The sequence below is a fragment of the Ovis canadensis genome, chromosome 3 (assembly GCF_042477335.2).
Source record: "Ovis canadensis isolate MfBH-ARS-UI-01 breed Bighorn chromosome 3, ARS-UI_OviCan_v2, whole genome shotgun sequence".
Lineage (NCBI taxonomy): Eukaryota > Metazoa > Chordata > Mammalia > Artiodactyla > Bovidae > Ovis > Ovis canadensis.
The window spans coordinates 4,854,481-4,866,845 of NC_091247.1; the positions used below are offsets into that span (position 1 = coordinate 4,854,481).

At 46.3% G+C, this 12,365-nt stretch overlaps 1 protein-coding gene across 2 annotated transcripts in view; it reads left to right on the forward strand.

Moving 5' to 3' along the window:
- The window catches only part of MED27 (mediator complex subunit 27), a 216,849-nt gene that overhangs the window by 68,823 nt on the left and 135,661 nt on the right, over window positions 1-12,365 (forward strand). For both annotated transcript variants that reach the window (XM_069582151.1, XM_069582152.1), the window contains exon 3: window positions 1,444-1,574. In XM_069582151.1, the coding sequence (XP_069438252.1) occupies window positions 1,444-1,574 (131 nt within the window). The remainder of the gene's footprint in view (window positions 1-1,443; window positions 1,575-12,365) is intronic.

The following is a 12,365-nucleotide window of genomic DNA, read 5'->3' on the forward strand; positions in this document are numbered from 1 at the left end:
AAAAAAGAAACATGTTGGATGTTATAAATGTTCTCAATCCAAGTTTCTTAGCTTGGTGTTTTCAAGTTCGAATGTTTTATTTACATCTGTTCAAAATTGGGATACCTTTCAGGGATAATTTTGTTACAGAGATGGATGACAACTCTTCACAGCTAAAGTACAAAAGTATGGGATTTAAAAAGGGAAATGGGTGTCACTGTCACATGTCAAATTGGAGATAAGCTTCATTTGGTAACGAGCGAGAGTGTGAGCTGTATTGTACATCAAAAGATCCTGATGATCGGAGTTGAAGGCAGGGGGAGACTCCTGCGTGGGGCACAGGGGAGCTTTCTGCAGTGATGGAGGCTGCGTCTTGATGGGGGTGGTGGTGTCACAAGCGTATGTTATCAAGACATGACCACACTGGACACCAAAATGTATGCATTTTATTTTATATGAATTATAACTCAATTATAACTTTTTTTAAAAAGTCCTGTTTGGTTTAGAACTAGGCAGTATTATTTCTCTTTTCCAATAGAGAAAGTCTAGAGGAGTAAAATGATCTGTCCTGAGTAACCTCGAAGCTCAGCAGTCTGTCAAAACAAAGCGAACGATGCTGGCCCTGAGCCCGCTTAGAGTCTGCCGCGTCCTCGCTTGTATTGTTCCAACTCGTGTGCATGGAGTGGAATTAACTTCTTCAGCCAGTTCTCTTCAGTGAGCCTGTATCCATTTGTGTACATTGTCATGAGATACATTCCTGTGCTTATTTTTGTGATCGATACTTGTATCTTAGCCACTGGGAACAACAGCCCAGCTGTATGTTTGAATCTGTTTATGATCAGCCTGTTGTGCTCCTGTTGACCACAGTGGTCTGTGAGTTATGTTTTTTATTACAAGCAAGACATGACAGTAGCAAGAGTTCCTAGAACTAATTTTTTTTTAAGGAAACCCACTGGATCCTCTTTTTGAAAAATGGCATAAGCTTTAAAACCATTTACATAAAGCAAATGTGAACAGAAGTGAAAAAAGAAGTAAAAAATTACCACAATTCTCCTTAGAAATACACTGTTAACCTTTTGGAGAGCATGCTTTAACCTTCTGGAGAACATTTTTAAGCACCTCTTTGTTTACAATACCTTTTTTTAAAAATTCAACAAAATGATGTTGTAAAGTTCTTTATGTATTTACCCAATTTCCCTCTTATTATTGGGCCTTTAGATTGGTTTCGGTTCTTTATCATTTTGTAATGCTGTGATGAGCATCCTTATTCATGCTTGTTTTCCTGCTTGTCTGATTATCTCCTATGAATACATTTCTTGAAGCAAGATGTTAGCAGGTATATTTGAAATTATTAAAAATGTTCTGAGCTGGTAAGATGTATCAAGTATTGATAGTTTACTAGCCCTTGTCCTGCTTTTACCAAATGTTATTTTTCTTCCCCTTTTGTTTGGTTTTCCTCTGCAGTTGCAGTACCACGCAGGTCTGGCATCTGGCCTTTTGAATCAACAGTCGTTGAAACGTTCCGCTAACCAGATGGGAGTGTCTGCTAAACGTAGACCAAAGGCTCAACCCACGACTCTCGTCTTACCACCTCAGTGAGTGATGGGTTGGAAAAAGTTCTTTCGTCCTGGGTAAACTCTAATTTGTGCTTGTTTTTGGCTAATGGAAACTCATTTTGGCAAGATCGTTCTTTCTTTTAAAAACATTTCTGTTAAGATTGGAGACCAAACACGTAGGTCACCTATTTTGCATCGGTCTTCAAAGAAGCAGTTACAATGCAATCCCCAGTTTACCTGGTCTGTGTGTGTCTCTAGGACGTTAAGATACCTCATGGCTTATTCTTTGTTTCCTTTCTCAGTCCCAGAGTTGGCAGAGTGTGAGTGCAGTTCTCTGTATTTCACAAATGAGGCCGCTGAGGAGCACGCTTTGATAAACTGCAGGCCGTCTAGAGAATCTGGTAGCCGTGGGATTAGAGTCGGTGCCGGGCTCACTTGTTCTCCTTTAGAAGAGTAATATACGTGCTCTTCCTTTTCCCAGTAGAGAGAACAGACACTGTAAAGTGTGCGTTTGGATGGATGGTTTTTTCACGTGTCTGCCTCTGTGTAGCTCCACCTAGATCACGCCACTGGCCACCACTTCCAGGACTCCCTGAGAATTCTTCTCACGTTCCCACCCTGTACACAGGCTGCCACCTCCCTAAGTTGACCACTGTCCTGACTTCTTTGAACAATTAATTTGACCTGTTCTTGAACTTCGTATAGATGCAGTCACACATGTAACTTTTATATGAGCTGTCTTCACTCAACATAACAGCTGTTAGACTGCTTGTTCTTTTTTGTTGCTGCGGAGTATTCCTTTGAAGATGCCATAGTTTTTCCACCCATTGGATTGGCCTTTACTCGAAACCTCAGGAGTTGAGAGCCATGGCTCACTCAGTGATGTAGAATCATAAATTGAACACACCAGTCTTTGCTGGTGGTTTTTTCACTCCACACACAGACTCCCCTGGAAGGGGTGCTGCCTCCCAAAGGCTTGACCTGGTTTTTAAACACATTGCCCAGCTCAGCCTGTTCTCCTATTGTACCCTCTTTCCTTAATATCCTCCGTTACAGACTACATTTTGAAGTTTCCAGTCTGAAGGGGGTTTGCAGGGGAGATTCAGTTGTTTGCCTTTACACAGGATCTCATTTGTATTGTGTTTGGTTAGCAAATACTTATTATACCTCCTGTCTGCCGTGCACTGTCCCCAGCTTTGGGGATACAGTCACAGGCAAGACAGGCATGGTCCCATCTTCTCAGAGCTTTTGATTTACTGGGGAGGAAAGGCAAAAAGCAAGTACCCCTAAGCAAATGAATAAACTAGTACAGTAATTTCTGGTTATGATAAGTACTTCTGAAGGGAACACATAGGATGGTAAGGAGGGGAGGCTGCTGAAAACAGGTGGTCAAAGAAGGCCTCTCCAAGGAGCTGGTGCTGGGGGAGACTTGAGAACAGGGAGGAGAAGGACCAGTGAGGAGCTGGGAAAACTACAGGGGATGATTCTGGGGGGTCTCTTCTCACCAGTGGATGCTCGCAGCCCACCATTTGTATGACTTTCAGGTTTTCTTCACCAGCAGCATTTGCTTCCAGGGTGGGATGAACATAACCAGCTGGCCTCCAGCAAGTTCCTTTTTGTCTGCCACACACACAGGCGCCATCCTTTCCAGAGACTGCAGGGCCAGCTTCCTCGAGTGATGCAAGAAAGAGGGGGTTTTCACCATTTGGCAAAAAGCTTCTTCTGTCTGATGCTTTGCGCATGTTGACTTGGCGATTCTGCACATCTCAGCTCTTGGCTTTCAGAAGTCTAGTGGGCCTTATAACTTGTCATCCTCCCTGCATGGCTTGTCCACTGAGGCAGGATGCGTGGTGAGAAGTGAAAGACTTTCTAATGGTCCCACAAGACTGGAGCCAGAAGTGTTTGTTGCTAACTCTCTCCCGACAAAAGTCAGTTCTTAGTCCATCTGTTCACCATTTGTTAATTTGCATTGGCTTGAAACCTGTTTACAGGTGACATGCTATTATGAGGACACTTAGAAACTATTTTAAGCAGCAAGGCAATCAACAGACTCTGTTCTCATGCCGAGAAAAAAAAGCTGGGTGTTCACAACTGTCATTATAAATTTATAATAAATCACTCAAAATACTTGGTTTCAAAGAGAAAAGTGGTTCCCGTGGCCTAAGAACCCAGTGTTGAAATGATTTCCTATGCTTGATGCCTCTTTTCCTGTGAAAATTGACTGCAGCCTTTTCATATCCTTGAGCTTTGTGGATTCACATTATCCTGACATCCCTTTTTAGAGCAGCTGTCCAGTAGCAGGATCTATAACTAAAGGCCATTCTGTTTGCTTTTACTGAGCACCTACTATGTGCCACTTACTGTGTTAGTTGTCAGGAGTAGAGACACCAGTATGTGGCATAGCTGCTGACCTAATTGAATCATACATTGTAAAAAAAAAAAAAGGAACTAGTAATATATACCTATTGTAGATTTTGAAAAAAAAGTCAAAGATTATTAAAAAAGAAAAAATAATAGTGCTGTCATCCTGATAAAGTTACCGTTACAGTTTTGATGGCTGTTCTAGATTTTTTTCCTATGCATGTGTAATATATAATTTTTAAAAACAAAAACCAGCCTTTAAGAAGAAATGTCTTGTGATACTGTTCTTCTGTATCACATCCCAACATTTATTGTAGTTGTTAGGTTTTAAGGTAGTATAATTTGACCCATGGAGTATTTAAAATTGCCTGTTAATCAGCCGTGTTGTGGTTTTATCTATAGGACATTTCCTCATTACAGAACTCTTACTATAAACATGGTATGACCATAAACTTTGTCTTTAAGGAAATGTCTTGTGAACTCCCTTCAAGATATCACCGAAATGCCCCAGGGTTGCTGCATTTTCATCTGTTGCTACAAATTGCCCCAGACTTGGTGGGTTTAACGACAGTAAACATGATCACCCATATTTTCTGTGGGTCTGGAGTCCGGGAGTAACCTGGTTCAGAGCCTCTCATAACACTGCCGTCAGATAGCCAGGACCACAGGCATCTGAAAGTTGGACCAGGGTCCAAAGGCCACTTCCAAGGTGGTCACTCGCGTGGCAGGCAATTTGGGGTTGGCTGTTGGTGGGAGACCTCAGTTCCTCCCCACACAGGCCTCTCCGCAGGCTGCCTGAGCGTCCTCTGGACATGCGGGTGACTCTCCCAGGGCAGGCGAGCCAGGCAGAGCCTGTCCTTTTTATGGCCTCACCTCAAGATGTGTAGCATCAGTTCCACCTGTTCTGTGGATTAGGAATGAGCTGCCGAGTCTGACTGACACTCGTGGGGAGAAGGTGAGGTGCTCTCTTCTGAAGGAAGGAGTGTCCAAATTTGCAGACATGTTTTAAAACCACCACGATTGCCAAAGAGGAGAGACACTGCACAGAGAGTCAGGTGGTGGGGCCTGTGAGCCCCATTCTCTTGTTTATCCAGCAGATATTTACTTGGGGCCTACAGGTGCTGGGTTCTGTGCTCTGAGCTGGGGATTTGGAGACGAATAAGACAGGATTTTGGCTTTGGGGATGCTCTGAGTAGACACAGAGGAACAGACGAGCAGCAGGGGATGACCAGACTGCAGCTTCATAGTCAAGCGTGCCGGGTCCCAAGGGCCGGATCCTCACGTGCTCGAGAAGGCCACGGCAGTGCCAAGAGAGCCCACGCGGGCACCAGACTCACTGAATTTCTCCGCTGCCGGCCGGGAGGGATGGAGGCTTCCTTGTGGAGAGCTAGGAGCTTTCTTGCATAGGCCTACAGAACTCTGGGGAAAGGGTTTATTTCTAAACAGTGGAGGCGGCGGTTAAGGGCCAGGGGCTGGCCTCCTCGCCCGCCCTCCCCTAGAACTCTGTGTGTCTGCTAGTGCGGAGGCGCTTGGGTTTCTGCATTGGCTTGTGTCAGCAGTTGGGTGGCGTGGAAGCTGCTGCCCCGAAGCCTCTTCCTGAGCGTGCTGAGACCACAGTTGTGGCAAGAATGCAGGAGGTTTGTACCATCATTGATGTGTTTGTTTTTAAAATGCAGTTGGCTTTAAAAGCAATAGTCTTTGAAGACTCAGATTCCATGCTTCACGCACCCCCCCACCCCCACCCCCGCCAAGTTCCCAGAGGATTAGTGATTTGTGGGATTAACGATTCATATTTTTCTCCCCTTCCAAAGACGCTTGTAAGGAAACAAGATGCTGTTCGTGATGAAAGATCTCTGATCCTATATTAGCATTCAGAGGGCCCTGCTGAAGCGACCTCACTCCCAGATTCCCGAGTGTTCTTAAGTCTTTTGCAGAAGAACAGACACCATCATTTTCATAAAGGAGGCTGTGTCCCCCGTTGCTGGGTAAACATTGTTTGCCTTTGACCTTGTGAGACTGGGCTCAGTCTGGGAAGTGGCTGTCACACTTGACTGACCTGTAAGTTGCACCCGGAGATCCCTGTGTGTCAGCTGGCGCCTTATTTCCTTGTGCCGTCGTGGATGGCAGCTTCAGCTCTATGAGACCTCGCTCCATGTACTCTTGTGGCAGCGTGGGGTGTTGGTTTTAATCATTGTGGCCAAGTCACACACAATCAGTGTGACTCCTGGGTTTCATCAGAGGTGAAAGAGCCTTGTGTGTTCTTATTTTGCGCATGTAGATCTCATTCAGGTTTTTTTTTAAAATACTTATTTTCATTTATTTGGCTTCACTGGCGTGTGGGATCTAGTTTCCCAACCAGGATTTGAACCCGCACCACTGCATTGGGAGCTTGGAAACTTAGCCACTGGACCATCAGGGAAGTTCCAGGTTTCACTTAGGTTTGAGGGGGGAAAAAAGTTATTTGTTTTACAGAAAGGTTATTTTTAAAAGTATTACCTGCCCCGCCCCTCCCCCCCATGCTGGAGGTTGTGACGCCAGGCGGTTTCTGGGTATCACCTTATGGTTTGTGAAGAGGTCCTGCCTGTGAGACTAGGGGCACTTCAGAGGCCGCCTTCTCTCATCCCTGGGGATGCGCCGGCCCTGCTCGCAGCCCAGAGCGGCCCTTCTGCTCATTCACTGGGTCCAGTGCCCCCTCACCTGCTCCCAAGCATTTCTGCAGGGGCCCCCTGTTTCTCTCCCACCCCGTCCGTGTTACCTTTCTCCTCCTTCGCTCTTGGTAGAATGGAAATGGGCGAACCCCAGAACCATCTCCTGGGAGAACACCGACTCCTAGTGCCTCCTCTTTCACCTTCCCACCCCCGCGCCTGTCTACAGCACAGCTCCTTGAAAGACTTGACTGCACTTGCCTCCAGTTTCTCGGCTGCCCCAGGCAACAAGCGTTCTGATTCCGATCCCCGTTCTCCAGTTTCGCCTCTTCTGGCACTCCTCGTAAACGGAGTCATGCGGAACACAGTGCTTTCTCCTGGGCTGCTTTTGTGCGACGTGATGTTTTGGAGATTGGTTCGTGTGTGTTAGAGCTCTGCTCCATTTTATTGCTGAACATGATTCCTAGCTGTTCTCGGGAGCACACTAGTGGCACTTCCTCATCATTTGGCGTCTGCTTCAGTGTTGTCTCATATCTCTGAGAGTGCGAGGCATCTTCACTTCCTGCTCCTGCTCTTGGATGACCTACCTCGAGTTTGAGTAATAATGACATCCAAAAACCACGTGCCGGGACAAGTGTTGCTGGGGAGAAATGCCACCGATGGAGGCAGTCACTGGCATAATGACACCGCTTGGCCACCTCAGGGTTCCAGTGTTTGAACAGCAGATTGTCTCGGTATGGCCACTGATTGGGTTCTGGAAGTTGAACTGAAAGAGGCTCATATTCTGCCACTGCCTTGCACACTAGCTCCCGAGAAGATCATGGACTTGAAATCACACACGGTGCTTGTATAGGTGACTGGATTCTCACTAAGGCACGTGGTAGGTGCTGCCTCTGCTCTCGAAAGGGAGAGGCTCCTGTTGTCTCTTGCTTAATGTGAAACTGCCAGGAGACCTGGAGAGCAAAGCGGAGACGTGGCTCCGTGCTGGGTGACAGTGATGAATGAGGGCCCCCGCTCTTCGTGGTCATTGACGTTGAAATTGAGAAAGGCAAATATTTGCCAGGATGAGCATACAAAACCCGGGTCTCTTCCTGTAGCTTCCTGGCCATTACATCATTCTCTCTCCTGTTGCTGATTTTCCCAGACCTTTTCTATGAGTTTTTTCCTCAGCCGCACAGAGATGAAACTCCAGGTTTCTGTGTTTGCTTTGCTATTACAGAAGCCCTGATTTAGCCGTCATTTGATAGTGACTGTGACCCTGCTTCCTTGCAGCTACCTAACCCTTCTCTTGATTACTTGGGCTTTGTTTTGCCTCCCGAGGATCTTGATATTTTGTTGAGGGCAGCATTTGGTTGTATGTTGATAGGTTTATATTTAAGTGCTTCACCTCAGATGGTGAGAGGAGCCCTGAACAGGAATGTTTGGCATCTCTTTTCATGGGAGTTTAGTTTGTCTCTGAGCAGAGGAGGCTCAGATGATAAAGGATCCACCTGCAATACAGGAGGGGTTCAGTCCTGGGCTGGGAAGATCCCCTGGAGGAGGACATGCCCACTCCAGTATTCTTGCCTGGAAAACCCCACCGACAGAGGAGCCTGGCGGGCTACAGTTCATGGGGTTGCAAGGAGTTGGACATGACAGTGACTAAGGATTTTTCACTTTTCACTTTCAAAGCATCAGTTAATATACCACAAATGAGAAGCAAACCGATTGATTGCCGTGAGTTTTAGAAATATACAGCATCACCTCCTGTAATCCCCTCATCCAGGTTGCTTATTTGCCAGGCCTGCACTCCCTGGGCCTCAGCTGGGGAGCAGAGCCAGTGTGTTGTTGGCTGTTCTGAGTGTCCCCGAAAGGAAACAGAGAACTTTGCAGCTTTTAAGTTTCCTTGAGGTTGGCAAAAAGTCATCAAAACTTGAGTAGAGATTCACAAAATTCCCCTTTCCCCTACTGGCATGTATTAAGTAACAATATTCATTAGATACCACTGAGAGGCTGTGTAATAAAGAAATAATCCTAGGCCTTGGTGGCTCTCACTCTCCAGAAGAGTTGAAATTGAGAATATAATTAAAGATTAAAACATTGTTTGCATGCTAGAACATGGAGAAATCTTTCTCTCCATTGTGGGACCATATTAATAAGGAAGAGATCAGTTTCCAATAACCAAGACCACAGAAGCTCATTTATTAACATCAGTCATATAGAAGCTGTCTGACTCGTTACTTCTTTGTCTTCTTCCTACAAGACTGGAGCTGTGTCCAGGAATAGTGAGGGATATCAGCCTTATCTCAAAAAAGAATTTATCAAAATCTATCCAGCATCCTAAATTTGGATGGGAGTGTTCACAGGGAAAGGGGGTAGCAGAGGATGAGATGGTTAGATCACTGACTCAGTGGGCGTAAATTTGGGCAAACTCTGGGCGATAGTGGAGGACACAGGAGCCTGGCATGCTACAGTCCATGGGGTAGGACAGAGTCAGACACGACTTAGAGACTGAACAACAGTTCAGTTCAGTCGCTGAGTCACATCTGACTCTTTGTGACCCCATGGACTACAGCACGCCAGGCCTCCCTGTCCATCACCAACTCATGGAATTTACTCAAACTCATGTCCATTGAGTCGGTGATGCCATCCAACCATCTCATCCTCTGTCATCCCCTTCTCCTCCCACCTTCAGTCTTTCCCAGCATCAGGGTCTTTTCAAATGAGTCAGTTTTTCGCTCATTGGCCAAAATATTGGAGTAATTCACTGTATTCCTCTGTTTGTCAAAAAATAATTTCCATGCTGTCAGGTTCAGCCAGTTTTTTATGCAAAGAATAAAAGGTTGATAGGAACTTGTGTACCTGCCTGTGTTGAGGTTGTATCATTGAGGCTGGGAAAGAGGCAAGAACACCATAAAATCTTGTCAGACCACCTCGACACAGTGACAAAAAGAAACCTTGATGGTCAGATACCTTGTACTCCGAGCTCCTTGCAGCCCACTGCACCCTGAACCGCAAAGGGGACTCAGAGAAGAGCCTGGGGCCTTGCCCAATTGGATTGTAAAAGTTTAACTGCACAAGCGCCGTTTCATTTTCTCTCTCTGCTTTTTTGTTGCTGTTCACATTTGTTTGTTTTCCATTTGCCTCAAAATCGAATCTGAAGGCGTTCAAAGCCGAGGGTGCAGGATCATCTTCTCGTGCATCCAGGCGCCGCTGTCGCCTGTTCTTGCTCTTTAGAGCTTTTGAGGGCCCAGAGAAGACGCTGTCAGTAATAGTTCTTGAAATGTCCTTTTCTATGTTTATTGCTAGTGTTATTGGCAGGCGGAGGAGGAAAGTGTCTTTCTCTGTCTGCAGCATTGGCTGGGGAGGGGAAAATGTGGTTCAGGGACTGGGCAGAAAGAAACTGTCCGCTCCCGGCTCTGTACAACTTCCATGTGGTAGCCAAATGCCTCTGGCTTTGCCGCTCTCTGCCTTGTGTTTTGTTGAGACTGGAAACTCCTTGGGGACCAGGGATCCCTGCATCCCCTTCCTGCCCAGTCTTGGCTCGCCTGAGTGAACCAGCCCTCGCTCCCCGCCCAGCTGCTGAGGCAAGAATGTCTTTTTACAAGATGTGCTGGTCGTCATCGTTTGTGCTGCTCATGGCTCTCAGTAAACTGGAAGCATTGAGCGTTGGATATTTAAGTGGATGGGAACCAGGACTTCTCCACTGATTAGGAGTCCACCTGCCAATGCTGGGGACGCGGGTTTGATCCCTGGTCCGGGAAGATTGCATGTGCCTCAGGTCAGTAAGCCTGTGCTCCGCTGTGACAGGAGCCCACACTCCAGCCCGCACACGGCAGCCAGCAAGCAGTCTTTATCACCGCGCCTGGAGAAAGCCCGAGCACAGTGACGAAGACCCAGCACAGCCGGAAGTCAAAGGAATCCGTGGCTGAGCACCAGGCGCAGGGGTGCCTGCAAGTGAGCATGCGAAGATGCCTCTGCTGCATGGGGCACAGGACTGGATCTGCAGGCTCCAGCAGCAGGCAGGGCCTGAAAGGCAGGCGGAGGCCTCATAGCGACCACCGCGAGGGCAGCAGGCCCTGGGGGCTCATGAGCAGGGCTGGGGTGTGCAAAGCGTTGTTTTAGGACAGTTAATCAAGTGGAAGAATGCAGCTAAATAAGGTAGTCCTTTGTAGCTGTTAAAAAGATAATTGGTTCATGTTACTTATCTTTTATCCCTCTGTTTGGGCAGGAGAAAAATCTCCAGGAGAAATAAACGAGGAATCCCTCATAAATATTAATGTAAAAATCTGTCTATGGAGAATAAATATAGGGACATTTTGCTTTAAATGCTCTACGTCGTGGTGCTTCATTAGCATATGTGTTGTAAAAGATCCTCCTCTCCCCTTGAGAAAACCGTATTTAGTTCAGCTAATAGCTGCCTGCTGAAAGCCGCAGGTGGTCGAGATCCTCGTACTTCAGACGGCCAGGAGAGCTGCCGTGCCTGGCGTCAGCCGGCCAGTTTCCTGGGCTCACCGTCCTCAGGAGTGCTGGGCCCCGGCAGGAAGCCAGCAGCGAGTCCTAGATCCAGTCTCATTTTCTGGCATTCACCAAGCCCTCTCTGTAGGCTGGACGTGTACTTAATCAAGCTGGCACTGTAAAGTGTTCAAGTACTCCTGTCTGTATAAACAGATAGAAGAGAATGAGTTGCCTGTGAAGCTGGTTAGGTTGGAGGCACCCACAAGCCTTGGGAGAAGCAATATGGACCTGCTTACACTCCATGCCTCCCACTTCTCAAAAGTGTTGGGGAAGGGACTTCCCTGGGGGGTCCAGCCAAAAAGAAAGTCCTCTTCATTTTAGGGGACTAGAATGCAAAAGTAGGAAGTCAAGAACTACCTGGAGGAATAGGCACATTTGCCCCTGGTGTACAAAATGAAGCAGATCAACGGCTAACAGAATTTTGCCAAGAGAATGTGCTGGTCATAGCAAACACCCTCTTCCAACAACACAAGAGAAGACTCTACACATGGACATCACCAGATGGTCAATACCAAAATCAGATTGTTTATATTCTTTGCAGCCAAATGCGGAGAAGCCCTACACAGTCAGCAAAAACAAGACCAGGAGGTTACGGTCACTCAGATCATGAACTTCTTATTGCCAAATTCAGACTTAAATTGAAGAAAGTAAGGAAAACCACTAGACCATTCAGGTATGACCTAAATCAAATCCCTTATGATTATACAGTGGAAGTGACAAATAAATTCAAGGGATTAGATCTGATAGAGTATCTGAATACCTATGGATGGAGGTTCATGACACTGTACAGGAGACAGGGATCAAGACTATCCCCAAGAAAAAGAAATGCAAAAAGGCAAAATGGCTGTCTGATGAGGCCTTACAAATAGCTGAGAAGAGAAAAGACACGAAAGGCAAAGAAGAAAAGGAAAGATATAGCCATTTGAATGCAGAGTTCCAAAGAATAACAAGGAGAGATAAGAAAGCCTTCCTTAGTGATCAATGCAAAGAAATAGAGGAAAACAATAGAATAGGAAAGACTAGAGATCTCGTCAAGAAAATTGGAGATACCAAGGGAACATTTCATGTAAAGATGGGCACAATAAAGGACAAAAACAGTGTGAACCTAACAGAAGCAGAAGATATTAAGAAGAGGGTGCAAGAATGCACAGAAGAACTGTACAAAAAAGATCTTCATGACCAAGATAACCGCGATGGTGTGATCACTCATATAGAGCCAGACATCCTAGAATGCGAAGTCAAATGGGTCTTAGGGAGCATCCCTACAAACAAAGCTAGTGGAGGTGATGGCATTCCAGTTGAGCTATTTCAAATCCTAGAAGACGAT